This window comes from Sus scrofa, chromosome 1, assembly GCF_000003025.6.
Source record: "Sus scrofa isolate TJ Tabasco breed Duroc chromosome 1, Sscrofa11.1, whole genome shotgun sequence".
Classification (NCBI taxonomy): Eukaryota; Metazoa; Chordata; class Mammalia; order Artiodactyla; family Suidae; genus Sus; species Sus scrofa.
The window spans coordinates 240,366,717-240,382,679 of NC_010443.5; the positions used below are offsets into that span (position 1 = coordinate 240,366,717).

Consider the following 15,963-nt stretch of genomic DNA (forward strand, 5'->3'; position numbering starts at 1 on the left):
GAGACCATGGGCAGAGGGAACAGCCTGTACGTGGCCGCTGGCCCGAAGGAGCAGGTGGATGGCAAAGAGGGGGCTACACGAAGGAGCATCTTTTGGCATATCTTGGGCTGTGGGCTTTGTCCTAGGGACATTTGCCCGGCAGCATCCTCTGCTGTCTCCTCCGTGTCCTCTTTCCCTTAGGGGCTGTGTACATTGAAGTTCTGTGCACCAGGAGAACTTGTCAGAGTCCTGAGGTCTGGGCGGTGAACAGGACTTAGAGCTCACCTGGTGTAGTAAATTCCCAGAAAAGAACTGCATCTGTCACCTGAGCTGCTGACACTAAAATGGCAGCGAGAGGGAGTGGGGCCCACAATCCTTGAAGGATTTAATGAATCCTTGAACCTGGACCTGCTCAGCGGGGAGCCTGGGAATTTGCATTAACACAAGCACATCCTCGGCCCCCATGAGTGACTCTCTCCATATAGTTTGAGAGCCAACAACCTGGTGTGTGCCTGCTTTACGTAGTAAATCTCCCCAAGAGCAGGACTGGATGACACTAAAATGTTCAGGGAACCACGGGCCACAGGGAACTCACTCCTTCACAGCCAGGCAGCCTGTTCCACGCCAGATGCCTCCAGCAGCAAGGGCTTGCTTGCAGGGAGCAGAGGCCCTGCTCCGCTCTGTGTCTCCCCACCAACATCTCAGGGAGCCAGCAAACTCTCTCAAAGAGCCATGTAGCTCTGGAGGCTATGATTCCGCCCTCCTTCCCAGCACCCTGCAGGTTCTCCAGTCTAAACATGCTCAGCTCCCCGACAGCAGAACCCGACCCTTCCCTGATGCCTCCCAGGCTCTGCCCTAGCGGGTCTCCGCCAGGACGAGGCCCAGGTCTGTGCCCCCACCCTGCATGGGGTCTGACGGAGGACAGGGACAGAGTCTGCACCGCATGCCCTGGGTTCCATAAAGGTCCTTGCGTCTAGTGGAGGAGCTGATGCTCCCGGTGACTCACATCACGACTTAAACAATATTAGCCTCTCAACGCAGCAACCATGAATCAAGAAGCCCAGCAAAAGGCAAAAGTTAAATTTAACTGATTTTAGCACCAGGGTGAATTTTCACCCCCTTGTGGCGCGAATCCCTATTTTTGTAGCACCAGGAAAAAGAAATAACTGATTACGCATTCCAGGCTGTCTCTGTCCAGCAAGCATTGTTCCCCCAAAGGGCAGTCAGAGCTCCTTTTCAATTACACAAATTACATGCATTTTCCCATTTGTGAAACTCTGTTTTGGAGCCCAGTTTTGAATAAGTTAAGGGATTCATCAAATCCTGTGGGCAATAGCAGACCCACCTCTTCGAGTAAGCTCAGCTTCCAGGAGATGGGGAGGGGGTGGGAGGTCCCCAGAATCTGCACCATAGCAAATGGGGCTGTGTTCCCCAAGAGTAGGGTGAGGCAGAAATCCTCCAGGGCTACCCCCCTTTGGGACCCAGATCTTTGTTCCTAAATCCCCCTAGCCTGACTTTTCGGTTGGGAGAACTCTCCTGGGCTCAACCCTGTGATTCTGCCTCTCGGTGCCCATCCCTGCATAGCTGGAGCTTATGATGTGCCCCAGTGTCTGGGAGCAGATGCCAAGGGCAGTGGTGGGCTGAGCATGAGACCCACCCCAGGAGCCTGTCAACCATGCAGAGAGATTCTGCGAAGGTGGAGGCTGAGGCTCTGCATTTGCTCTCAAGTCCTTGGCCTCCCCATAGTCAAGTCCACATTGTGGAAAAACTCTGCCTTGGAGGGTGCTGTGGAGGGTTTCAGGCTCCCCAGCCTGTTCCCTGCACTTACTTCAGTTCAGCACGCAGTGATGACCTACTGTGTGCTAGACCCTGCACTAAGCTCTGGCCACTAGAAGAGAAAGAAAATGAGACGCTCAGATCCCAAGAAGCTTACAGTCTAGGAGGGAAGACCTGGATATAGAATAAGCTATTTTCTATAGAATGTGACTCATAATAACAGAAGACCATATGTGATACAGAAATGATGTAGAACCACGCACGTTCATCAATCTTCTTTTCGCTATCACTCTCCTAAGAAACTTTTAGACATTTTTCCCTAATCTCATCCCACTTATCAAACTGTGATACCACAGATATATATATATCTTTATACAGTGTATGTATATCTGTGCTTTATACATAAGGAGAGTCAGATGTTTTGCTCCCTTCCCACAAGAATGAATTTTCAGCCCCATGGGGGAGATGACCCCCCTGCATTGAGAAGGTATTGTTTAGGAGGGAACAATTAATTCACTTTTGGGGTTGCAGTTGGGAGGAACAGAAGGAAAGGGATCAGGGAGACAGCACAGAGGAAGTGATACCTATGCATGGTTTTGAAGGATGAGCAGGAGTTCTGCAAAACAGAGAAGGGACTCGGCATCTAGTCTCCCTTGCTGGGCAACTTGAGCTTCTGCTTTCCTCCTGGAAGTCCTCCTTCCTGTGGAAGCCAACCCCCAAGATGGCCCTAGTGATCTTCACCTCCTGCTATAGCTTGTGTAGTACTCGCCCTCACTAAGCAAGAACGTTTTTGTGATCAAGAGAATATGGCAGAAACAATGGTACACAAATTCTGAAGCTAGGTCCTAAACAACTCTGCCCACTCTGCTTGGTCTCCTAGATTACCTGCTTTGGGGGAAGCCAGCTGCCATGCCATGAGTACCCTCTATCAGCCCTATGCAGAGGTCCCCACGGAGAGGTCCCAACTTGCCAGCCGAGCCAGCCACCTTAGGAACAAACCCTTCAGATGATGCCAGCCCCCAGTCTCCAGGACTTCCAGCTGGACCTCAAACATCATGGAGGTGGACACAAGCCATTCTGTGGGTCTGAACTCCTGATCCATAGAAATAATGAACTAATAAATGAATATTGTTGTCTTAAGCCACTAGACTTTGCAGTGCTTTGTTATACAGTGATAAATAATACAACCTCATCTTACAACCCAACTTCCTCTGTCAACTCCTCTAGGTGGGAGGCCCATCTTGCCACACTGAGACTGGGTAGCTCTGGCTGGCAGGCCAAGTGTTTCCCATACTGTGCTTATTCCTGCAGCTCCTAGAGAATTCTGAGGGGCAGGCCGTTCCAAGAGAAGGCCAGGGAGCTCTCTGTGTAGGGATTTTTCAGGGAGTCTGGTCTCTCGTGTCTGGGCAAAATGTCCCTCTGCAGGCCCTTCCCTCCCTCCCTTCCTCTATGCCAGTGACCATCCAGCAAACACCTAATAAGGTCTGTGGAGTATTAGGCACCAGGAAAAACAGGAGTAACTCAGATTTCTGTCCCCAAGAAGTGCACAGCCCAACTAACTATGCCTTTACATCTCAAAGCCCAAGGAGGGGGGAAAGGAAGAGGGGCCTGGGGTGGGCTGTGTACTTGTTCCGATGGAAGTAAATAGGGGGAAGTGAGAAAAAGAATCCCTTGAAGGGCTACTTTAGATAGTGCAGTTAAGACAGGCTTCCTGGAAGAGGCAATATTTAAGCTGGGTCTCTGCAAATGGGTAGGAGGTGGCATCCAGCTCATGGGGCGAGTGGGATGTTTCAGGAAAGACTGCAAAGTAGTTGGAGGAGTATTCAAGAGGGTATTCAACTCAGGCAGTAGCAGGAGGCGGGGCAGGGCTGCCAACAACAGTAAAAGAAGAAACACTTACTAATTACTGTTTAATCAGTGAGTCTACATGGCAGCCCGATGAGGCCAATCCTCTCATTACCCTGCTTTTACAGGTCGGGGCCTGAGGCTTAGAGAGGCAGCACCTGGCCCTAACCAGCAGGAGTCCAGCATGCTCCCTGGTACTCAGGAGAGGAAGCGCAAAGGCAGAGAAGGCATGGACTCCACAGATGCCTGTGGTCCCCGTAAGGGTGGAAGCCAGGCTCCCCCAGCACAGTGAGCCTTGCTGGTTCCCAGCTACAGGCTAGGTTGCACCAAGGCACACTGAGCTGCTTTTCGGGCCTCATCCCCTGTTGCATCTGCCCACACTCAGTGTGGCCTCCTCCGGCCACGGCGAATGACTCACTGCTCCCCAAGCCCACACACTTTCCCACCTCCCGCTTTGCACGCCCGGCTTCCTCTGCCAGCAGCGCTCTCCTCCACGTCTCCAGCTGGCCAACGCCCTCTCCTCTTTCCCAGCCAGCTTCGCATTGCCTCCCCTGAAGCCTTCCTTAACCTGGGCTATGTGGGTGGCCCTCGCCTGGGACCCCACTCTTCCCTCACCTCCGCTCTGCCATGGCTGCCTCCCACCTCCCCTGTGGGCCATGAGTTTGGGGCTCTACACTCAGCACCCCACATACGCAAGGCTGGACTCGGAGAGGTCTTCGGTCAATGCGAGCAGAGTGAAGGCAGATCCCCCTGTGGTCCGGCTCCTGCCCACCCTTCATTCTTCTCACCACCGTGACTCCCCACCCACCGTGCTCCAGCCGCAAGGCCCTCTTTTCTATTCCCTGGACATGCCAAGTTCATTCCCATCACATGCTGTCTGCATTTGCTATTCCAGCCTGATGTGGAATCCGCTTCACCCAACCAACTCCTCACCCTTGAGGCAGACACTATTTATCCCATCACCCTGTTTACCTCTATTCTAAGCCCAGTATCCTTAACCCACTGAGCAAGGCCAGGGATCGAACCCACAACCTCATAGTTCCTAGTCGGATTCGTTAACCACTGAGCCACAACGGGAACTCCTTTTTTTTTTGAGGGCTGCACCCATGGCATATGGAGGTTCCCAGGCTAGGGGTCCAATCGGAGCTGTTTCTGCCTGCCATAGCCATAGCCACAGCAATGTGGGATCCGAGCCACGTCTGCGATCCACACCACAGCTCACGGCAACACTAGATCCTCAACCCACTGAGTGAGGCCGGGGATCAAACCCACATTCTTATGGATACTCGTCGGGTTCATTACCACTGAACCATGACAGGAACTTCCTTACCACAATTTATCTCAAGGGCCAGACTGCCTGAGTTTAAATCCTGGCTCTATTACCTCTGAGCTGAGGGTGCTTGGGCAAGGTACTTAGCCTCTGTGTGCCTCAGTCACCTGACCCATGAAATGGACTGATGATAGTACCAATAGAATCCAGAGGTTGTAAGGAGTAAATGAGTTAATGAAAATAAACAATTCAGAACTGGTACTTACGTACTAAGTACTGCTCTTAGTATTATTACTTAATTGTTTATTTGCTTACTGCCTGCCTTTCTCCCAGAATGTAAGCTCTGAAAGGGTAGGACCATGTGTATCCTGCTTGGCACCCTATCTCCAGGGTGCACTAAAATTCCAGGCACATAGTACGTTGCATTGTATTTGCTGGATGGATGAATGGATGGATAGATGGACAGATGAAGCAAAGAAGAAAAATGTGTGCCTGGGCACCACTTATCCTGGGTTCTCATCTTTCTACGCTCTTCTCTCTCACATTCCAAATAAAAGCTAGCACTGGTGAGTTTTGCCTCCAACACACTCACCGTGGAACATTTGACAGTGCATAACATGTGCCAGTGTAAAGAGTGAGGAACAGCCGGGAGCCCCAGGAAAAACTTCATCAAGGAGAAAGGCAGTCTTAGTGGACAGAAGCATTTCAGTTGGAGAGGGAGGTTTGGATCATCTGGTGAGGGAAATAGCAAGGAGAAGGGCTCGGAGGCCTGAAGGTTTAGGGTGCAGTTGGGGAAATAAGGTTGTTTAGAGGGGCTGAGGCAGGGGTGTGAGTGGCAGGGAGAGGAGATGACACTGGACAGGAAGATTGGCAGGACGTTGTTGGCCCTGGAAGTCAGGCTATGGAGTCACTGATAGACTTCAAACACATGGTGGTGGTGTCAGGGCTACCCTTTAGAGATTCACTGTGTTAGAGACTCACAGCCACTGTGACAGGCCAGAGGATCAGAGCAGGAGGTGGGGGCAGCAGAAGGCTGTGCAGTCATCCAGGAAAGAGTAGGGGATGCCCGAATAAGGCAACTTAGGAACCATGTTAGGCAAGGAACCATTCCTGAGAAAGACTGGTGGCCAGTCAAAGACAGTTCCCCAACCAAAGGTGGCCCAGACCTTACCTGTACCAGATTCCAGCCTTGGAGGGACTCTGCGATGATGGACGTAACAGATGGACAGACTCCTCCAAACACCATCAAGTGGTTCGGCCCGTATTTTATTGCATCGTAGAAGGCTTTCAACCCTTTTGCATTATCACACTGGAGAGTAACACACAGAAAGAAACGCCCAGATTAGAAACAGCTCTCCACGGGACAAGGGCCCCAGAGTGGTTTCATACAAAGAAATCTTCCTCATGGGAAACCTGGGTTTCAGTTCTCTTCTCACAAGGCCTCTCTTTAAGCCAACCCTGAGCCCAGGCTGTGAGCTCAGTGAGGCGTGGCCTTGGTACCCTGCTTCCCGGCTCTCCTCCCTCTGAGTACCCACCAAATCTAGCACCTTGGGCTTGACAGCTGTCTCCCTTCAGAGCACACTAAGGAAAGGGTCCCCACATTCCCCAGCCTGGGCTGCTCCCACCATGGTTGTCTATACATCAAAAGAAGATAAAGTCACACCTATTGGGATGGCTATTATCAAAAAAAGCAGAAAATAACAAGTATTGGAAAGGATGTGGAGAAATTGGGATCTTCATGCATTGCTGGTAGGGATAGAAAAGGTGCAGCCGCAATAGAAAACAATACTGCAGTTCCTCAAAGAGTTAAACAGAAGTATTACATATGATCCAGCATTCCACTTCTGGTTATTTACCCTAAAGGACTGAAAGCAGAGGCTCAAAGAGATATTTGTAGACCCATATTCACAGCAGCATTATTTCCAGTAGCCAAGAGTATAAACAACCCAAATAGCCATCAAGAGATAAATGAATGGACAAACTACGGTTTATACATACAATGGAGTATTTTTTTTTTTTTTTTTTTTTTTTTTTTGCCTTTTCTAGGGCCACTCCCGCGGCACATGGAGATTCCCAGGCTAGGGGTCCATTCAGAGCGATAGCCACTGGCCTACACCCAAGCCACAACAACGCAGGATCTGAGCCGCATCTGCAACCTACACCACAGCCCACGGCAATATCAACATTGGATCCTCGACCCACTGAGCAAGGCCAGGGATCAAACCCACAACCTCATGGTTCCAGATCGGATTCATTAACCACTGCACCACGATGGGAACTCCCAATGGAGTATTCTTATAGCTTTAAAAAGGAAGGAAATTCTGACACATGCTACAATATGGATAAAACGTGAACACATTATGCTAAAGGAAATAAGTCAGACACAAAAGGACAAATATTTGATTCCACTTAGGTGATGTATTTAGAAGAGTCGAATTCATAAAGCCAGAAAGAAGAAGAATGTTTATCAGGGGCTGGAAGAGGGTGAAATGGGGAATTAGTGTTTAATGGGTACAGTTTCAGTTTGGGGTGATGGGAACATTCCAGAAATGGATGGTGGGGATGGCTGCACAACAGTGTGAATGTAATGAATGTCACTGCACTGTACACCTAAAAATAAAGTGCTACACTTTAAGTTACATATATTTAATCACAATATAAAAGGACAAGTTTGCCCTTGGAGTTCCCACCATGGCGCAATGGGTTAGGAATCTGACTGCAGCGGCTCTGGTCTGCACTCTGGAGGTGTGGATTTGATCCTCAGCCTGGCACGGTGAGTTAAAGGATCCGGCATTGGCACAGGTATGGCTAGGGTCACAGCTGCAGCTCGGATTCAGTCCCTGGCCCAGGAACTTCCATATGCCGTGGGTAGAGCCATTTAAAAAAAAAAAGCTGGGGGGGTGGGGGAGGGGAGGAGGAGAATGAGGTGAATCTAAAGGGAAGAATTTGTTCGGCAGGAACTTGCCAAGCAGCATTCCGTGTTCAGGTCAGGGCTGGATGCTGAGGAGACAGAGGAGGTGGACAGAGACCCTGCCACGGTGCTCAAATATGACAGGAAAACAGATCCCTGGTGACCTGCTATGGAAATGAACAAGAACAGATGTCCTTGGATGTTGGGAGTCAGTTTCGGTTCACCTCCCGCCTCTCCCCCTCCGTTTTCATTTGCCGGTGGCTGTCTCTCCCCTGGACTGAGGCACTGGCTGCTACCTGGGCGTCTTGCTCCCCCTGAGCAAGCCTGTTCATCCCCCAGCAGTCTGAGGCTCCTTTGTAAAACATAAATTAGTCCTTTTCACTCTCCTGCTCTCTGTGCACTTAAAACCCAAACTCCTATCAGAATATAAATTTCTAAAGGTTAAAAACATAATTCTCATGAAAATCAATAGTGGGTACATGTCAACCTTTTATTTAACTCATTAGTAAAGGGAATCTGCAGGATGACAAAGTGGGTTCAAAAAGGAATTTGAGAGACGGGTTTTTAGAGTGACTGGAAAAATAAGATAACTAAATTAGATACAAAAATGGTTCATTAATGTTCTATAGGGCAATAAAACCATAACGTTTGGGGACAGAAAAGGAAGACCCTGAAAACCAGCACCTTTTATCAGTATTAGAGAATTGTAAGGTGTCTGCACCTTAGATTACCCCAGTCGGATGACTTCAAGGCAGGGCTGTTAGAAGCTCGAAGTATTAGGCCACCTGGTTATATAATAATTATTTTGTATTATTTACAAGGGTGGTATTATGTTCTTCACCCTCCTTATCATAAAAGATGCAAGAAGCCACAAGAGCCAGCCCTGCCACCCACTCTGACCTGATTTCCCTCCACTCTCTTCCTTGCTCACCAAGTACAGCCTCACCAGCCTGTAAAGGGAAAACATTTGATCCCTGAAAGGGAAAGCATTTCATTCCTGCCTTGGGACCTTTGCACTTGCTATTTTCTTAGCTGGGAATAATAGTCACCTGGTTCTCAGCACGGCTCACTCTTCATCACTCAGGTCTCGGCTGAGCCATTTCTTCCCTCGGGAAGCTGTCACTGTCACCCTACCCAAAATGGTCCCCACGCCCCAGTCACTCTCTAACAAGCCACCCTATTCAGTGCCCACATGTGGTTCCTAAAATCATCTGAGATCATCTTGTCTATTTTTGTGTACCTGTATACTGACTGTCTCTTAATTAAAATGTAAACTGGAGTTTCCATTGTGGCTGAGTGGTAACCAATCTGACCAGTATCCATGAGGATGCGAGTTTGATTCCTGGCCTTGCTCCGTGGGTTAGGGACCCATCGTTGCTGTGAGCTGTGGTGTAGGTGGCAAACATGGCTCAGAACTGGCATTGCTGTGGCTGTGGTGTAGGCTGGCAGTTGCAGCTCTGATTTGACCCCTAGCCTGGGAACCTCCATATGCCTCTGGTGTGGCCCTAAAAAGACAAAAAAACAAAACAAAACAAAAACCAAAAAAGCAAAACAACAACAAAAACAACCAAAAAAAAAAAGTAACTCCCCTGAGGACAAGGCCTTTTGTCATCATTTCTACTGCTGTGTCCCCTGAGCTTACACAAGGGCCTCAGTAAGGATGTGCTGGATGCCTGAGAGAGCTCTCTGACTCCCTGCATCTGTTTCTCCCGTCTGTCTTATTTCCATGTCTCTCTCCTTATTTTTATCTTCCTCTCCATTGTCTTCCTCTTTCCCTCTGCTCCCCAACCCTCAAATGACCATAAGATGGGACCAGAGTGGCTTAATATTTTTTGCTCCCTCCTCGTTTATTTGAGAGGCTCTGGACTGAGATCCGCGGTGGGTGCCAACAGGGATAGAAACCTAAGTCTGATGCACTGGGAAAGCTCAGTGTCCAGTGAGACAGGGGCACAGGTAGCCATGGCATGTGCGGGGGGCAAAAGTACCATGGGGGAACGCCAGGGAGGGCTCTGGGGCGGGTGCTTGAGACTGCGGATGAGGGCAAAGTGGCCTGGGCTGAGGCTAAGAAGGGCTCTGAATGCCAGGCTAGAGAATTTGGACAGTACCCTGGAGAGATTCAGGAAATGATTCAATTTTTAAAATAAATTTAAAAATTGGCCAAGTTAATTTTCTTGCCAAGAAAGAGAGAAAGAGAAAAGAAGAGAAAGATGGGAGGGAAGGAAGAAGGAAGGAAGGAGGGAGGTGGGGGGGAAGAAAGATTAAGTTCTGACTGCTCTTAGGGGCCTCTATTAATGGGCCCTGTTCCTTGACTGAAAGCAACACTTCCCACCCTTGGTGGAGCACAAGCAAATATAACAGTGCAGTTCATGTTTTAATTGTTTCTACCATGATTTACTGAATCATTTCCCATTTTAATACATTCCTGTAATGATTTCGGCTTGCTTTCTAATTTGTACTAATGACAATGATAATATACTACCGTAAGACATAATCAAAGTTGCATTAAAATGATAGTAGCAACAATGAACTTATTAATACCTGTTTGCTCAGCAAACATTTCCCCAGTACCTAGTCCCTGAAAGACTCTGTATTAATAATGATGTCCTGGCTTCTCACAAATATACACCTTCTGAGTATGTCAACTCAAAAATCTGAGCATATTTGACCACTGGTATTTGAGCTGGAAGAATCTTCCAGTGTTTGCAAATGTTTATCTGACTCAGTTTTCACCAAGCGAGGTGGAAGGCAGAATTCTGGCTGCCGTGACCCCCTTGGTCTTGCTCTCATAAATATGTTATGTTACATGGCAAATGGGACTTTGCAGATGTAATTAAGGTTACCGATTAGCTGACCAATGTAATCACATAAGCCCGGAAAAGTAAAGACGTTTTTTGGCTGGTAGCAGAGGGGAAATCAGAGACTCTAAGCATGGGATAACTGTGATGTGCCATTGCTGGTTTGAAGCTGAAAGAGAACCTCAGTTCTACATGTCAAGGAAATGGGAACCTCGGTCTTATAATCATGAGAAACTGAATTCTGCCAACAACCTGAACAGTTGGGCTTCCAGATAAGAACTCAGCCCAGCTGAGGCCTTGCTTTTGACCTTGGGAAACCCTGAGCAGAGGGCTTGGCAGAGTCATGCAGGCTTGAACTCTGGCCCATGGACTGTGAGACAATGCACAGTAGCGGTTTAAACCACTAAGTTTGTGGTCACCCATTACAGCATCAATAGAAATCTAAGGCAAGGAAGTAAAATGAGAAAAGTCAGAATTACATAGTGAGATTTTCTTTAATGGAAAGTTATCCCATTTAAAGAACTCTCCTTAAATTACAGATAAGCTCCTTCATGGTTTGTATGGTGTTGAGATGTTTTTCTGTTATAGAAGTACAGACAGGAGAGGGATTTTGTGTTTAATGTCCTCATGTGGCAAAATAAAATGTGTTCCAACTTATGTTTGTCTCTGTTCCATGATCCCCAGCATCCTGCCCCTTCAGCCTTCACTGACGTGGGCACTGAGACTCCAGCCAGCCAAGCACCCTCCTTTTCAGATGCAGACTCTGCATCTCTGAGGACTAGAGAGGTGAAGGGACTTGACCGCAGTCCTTTTAGGATTAGGGGAGGGATGTCAGGATTCCTAGTTCAGAGCTTTCTCGATAATCTAGAGAATTCAGCTCAGCAGAGGGAGGAAGGAAGGAAGGTGCTTCTCTGGCTCCCCTAGAGGGTACATCTGCAGTGAATAACAAAGTAAAAATCACATGGATGTACCTGTCCCATTTTAGATGCTACTTCCCTCATCTTCATTTCCAAAACTGTCTCTTCTCGCCCGGCATGGTTAGTGTTCCCAAATGATGGGGGCTCTCCAGCTGACCAAAGCTGAGTCTGTGTGGCTGGACCAGCTTGGAGGTTTTCAAACTCAGTCCATCAGGGCTCTATGACCCAGCAGAGATGTTTGGGGGCCCATGAGAGGGGCTCTGGGCTCCTCACCTTCACTCCAACCAGCAGCTCTCTTCTATGCTGTGCTATATGTAGTATCAGGGGGGCCATATCATACTTAATTTGAATAGAGGATTTCACGGCCGTAGCAAAAAATGTTTGAAAGCCATGGAGGAAATGACCGCAGAGGTCCTGGCCCGTGCATCATTTTTGTCTCTGGCGTGGGGAAGGGCAGGTGGGTGTCCCACAGGTGAGGCCGTGGGGAAGGGCAGGTGGGTGTCCCACAGGTGAGGCCGGATGAGTCAGTCCCTTGAGCACACCCACTACAGGCCACTTGCTGGAAGTTTATCCACTGCCCGTCAGTGAGCCTGATGATCAATTCACCAAACCATTGGGGAATTTCTCTATGTTTGAGTTTCCTGAGGGATTCCTTGCAGACGCTTCCCACGGCCATTTCACAAGGATTTGTCCTTGTGGCTCAAGTGAAAGTCAATTTCAACTTTCACATTTTCAGTCCTTCCTAAATGCTGTGCTTGGAGGCATTCCCCTCATGCTTGTTTATTACTGTCCTCTTTTTGTGGGCTCCAGACCTGCCCCTTCACGAGTCACAGAAATGCTGAAGCTTTTGTATCCCCCATTTAAGGTGTCTGTCAGACGGCTTTTAGTGAGCTGGTCACTGGGCAAAGCCATCGTTCTGAGAAATTATTTATGACACGTTGTCTTTGAGAGATTTTGCTTTTGATGAATTGCTCTCAGCACCCCTATGAGGGGGTTCTTGTGTCCTGGAAGAAAGCTACAGGCTTTATCATATTCTACTTTTCCCACCTCCCCCCACTAGGAACTCCCCCGCTGACTCCCCACCAGAGGGTATTCTGATGGGCAGCATAGCCACCCCTGACCAGCAGATGGGGAGTTACTGCCATCATGGTTCACATTCGCCTGCAAGAGTTCGAAGCTGAATGACCAGCCACCGCCTCTGATCTGCGCTCCTGCCACTTGGACACGGGCTCTGGCACACAGTAACTCTCGCCCTTCCTCCCTTCTTCTCTCCAGGGTTTTTCCTCTTTGCCTTTCATTGACTCCACATCTCCGGTAGCCCATGGCCACGACTTCAAACTCCCTTCCCCTGTTTCACTTCACCAAAGGCTTCTCCTTCCCTGCCAAGATGGACCTGTCACAGAGCAATCATAATGGGCACATACAGGCTCTTAAAATTCAGCACCCATAAATGGGAATAGATCCAAAAGCCATGAAAATCAATTTTTTTAATGAAAAAAGTGAAACTCTAGAATAAAATCCATTTTCATTTAAATCTCATTTAAAAGAATTAAAATACATTTTTGACTTAAAAATTTCAAAGAAAATGTTGCTGAGAGTTAAAATGTAAAAATGCCAAGAAAATGTCAGAGTTAATAATGACCAATTTGAAACTTGGAATTACTCTGTACAGAATTTCAGAACTGAAGGAGAACGTAAAAGCTAGTGTGTGCAACACATGCACCTGAAACGAAGTCCTCCTCTGTGTATCTGCTTACATCCCTCCAGTGGCAGGGATCTCACTCCTTCACCAGGGAGCTACTTTGCCATTGACCAGCTTTGCTTCTTAGAAAGTTCTCATGTTGGTCTTGAAAGCATCTTCCTTTTGCATTCCCTATTTTGACTTCTCATTTTAGAGCAAAGGTCAGCAAACTTTTCCCATGAAAGGCCAGGAGCTCATGCTCGTGTGCTCAAGCATCCTCTCTCTCCCTTTCTCTCTCTATATGTGTGTGTGTATGTGTGTGTGTGTGTGTATGTGTGTGTGTGTGTGTGTATTTTTTTAAGGGCTACATCCATGGCATATGGAAGTTCCCAGGCTAGGGGTCAAATCAGAGCTGCAGCTGCCAGCCTACGCCAAAGCCACAGCAACACCAGATCTGAGCCGCATCTTCGACCTGTGCCACAGCCTGCAGCAACGCTGGATCCTTAACCCACTGATTGAGGCCAGGGATCAAACTCGCATCCTCACAGATACTAGTTGAGTTCTTAACGTGCTGAGCCACAATGGGAACTTCCCCAGGCAATAAATATTTTAGGCTTTGTGGGTCATATGGTCTCTGTTGTAACTTCTGAACCCTTTGTAACACAAAAGCAGCCACAGACAATACATAAATGAATGAACATAACTGTAATTCCATGCGATTTTATTTATAAGATAGGCAGCAGCCAGATTTGGGCCACTGGCTGTAGTTTACCCATCCCTGCTCTAGGACCTCATAGAACACACACTGTCCTCTGTCCCCATGAGAGCCCTTCAGATGCCTAAACTCAGCCAGGCTGCCTCCAAGACATGCTTTCAGGCCCACCAGCCCTCAGCTCTTCCAATCATCCCGTGTGATATGGTTTCACACTCTTCTCCTCTATGGATGTCCTCTGGAAAGGCTTCAGAGGCCAGATATTTCTAGGATGCACCCCAAAAACCTCCTTTTGCCCTGCAGGAAAAAGCAACACTAACATGCGCTATACACTCACTATGTGTTAAGCATGGTAATTAGAACTTTGTGTAAATTATCCTATTCACTCCTCACAAGTTATGTAAGGTAGGTACTATTACTGTTTCCATCTCATAGAGAAGGAAACAGAGGTTCAGAGTATTTTAAAAGCTTGCCCAAGGGTCACATGAGTGGTAAGGATTCAATCCCAGGCCGTGTCACTTTGGAGCACTGTTTTATTTAATGTCAGAATTGGCTGTTACGAAGTATTTCACTCATCAAGAAGAATATACATATACACATATAACTTACATAAAGTGTGAAAAGTAGTAATGTGAACACAGAGTAGACCCCACACTCAGCTCATGCTGAAATGAAGCCCCTGTGTGTCTACTCTGCACATATCCCCCCTTCCCCCAAGAAGAAGCCCTTATCCGAATTTTGTGTTTCTCCTTCCTTGCTGTTCTTTGTTGTTTTATCACATACATGCTTCCTAAACACTGTCATTTAATTTTACCTGTTTTTGAATGTATATATAAGTGGAATCATGCTTGAAATGTGCTTTCATGGCTTCACAATATGTTTGTGAGGTTTTCATTGCTGAACAAAGCTGTAGTTCACTCATTTTCATAGCTGTGTAGTATTCCATTGGGTGATCATGCCATGGTTTATTTGCACATTGCCCTGTTAATGGTCATGGGTTGTTTCCAGTGTTTTGTTTGGCTGCTGGACGTTTTTATGCATGTTTTCTGACCACACATATTCAGAGCTTCTCTAAGGTATAAACCTAGAAGTGGAATTGTTGAATCGTGGATTTCCCACATTTTCTCAAAGTGGTTTTATCCATTTTCACTCCCACTCTTAATGTTTGAGAGATCTCACTACTATACATCCTTGTCAACTTTAATTTTTGCCAATCTTGTGGATATTTGATGTGTCATTTTAATTTCTATGTTCCTGATTATTAAAGAGATGAGCCATTTTTTTCACATGTTTGTATGTTTCTGCTTCCTTTTTTGGACTGATGACTTTTTTTCTGTTGAGTTGTTTGTCTTTTCCTTACTGATTTGCTTAGAGCATACCTAGCCACAGTGCTAGATTTCATGAAATGATCACCTCCCGCATTCTGAGCACAGACTTCTATTAATACAGCCTCAGACTGCAGTCCTATTTGGTACCTACTTCACACAAAGCTTGCTGTCAGTAAAAATTACTAAATCAGTACACATAATCTTGGTAATAAAACACCTACAAACCTTTCCTGGAAGGAAAAAAAGAAGAAAGAAAGAAACTACTTGACGATAAAATCTAGCCAACCACAAGATGAATCAAAATATAGATCCCAGGAAAGGAGGGCTTGTGATAAAAAGAAGTGATTGTGAGAGCTCGACCCATTTCACATGAAATAATCAGCAATGTGAAGATAAAGAGGTAACATAAAATTCAGAAGGCAGAGGAAGGAAAAGGAGTTGTGAGACTGCTAATTTCCTCTTCTTCCATATAAGGGCTTGAACTGATACCATCTGAAGTGGAAAATGGGAGTTTAAAAGCCAGGACTCTCACCTCACTGCTCTTCATAATCTTTTATTACCCTTAGATATTTTAAAAACAAATATTTTCTGTAGTAAAGGCAAAATTGTGTTTTGTTTTTGTCTTTTTTTGGCCATTTCTTGGGCCGCTCCTGCAGCATATGGAGGTTCCAGGCTAGGGGTCGAATTGGAGCTGTAGCCACCGGCCTATGCCAGAGCCACAGCAGCATGGGATCCGAGCCGCATCTGCA

At 47.2% G+C, this 15,963-nt stretch overlaps 1 protein-coding gene across 1 annotated transcript in view; it reads right to left on the reverse strand.

Moving 5' to 3' along the window:
* GABBR2 (gamma-aminobutyric acid type B receptor subunit 2) overlaps window positions 1-15,963 on the reverse strand; it is a 388,449-nt gene that overhangs the window by 259,248 nt on the left and 113,238 nt on the right. Inside the window, exon 2 of the mRNA XM_021066509.1 lies at window positions 6,042-6,179. Coding sequence (XP_020922168.1) covers window positions 6,042-6,179 — 138 coding nt within the window. The remainder of the gene's footprint in view (window positions 1-6,041; window positions 6,180-15,963) is intronic.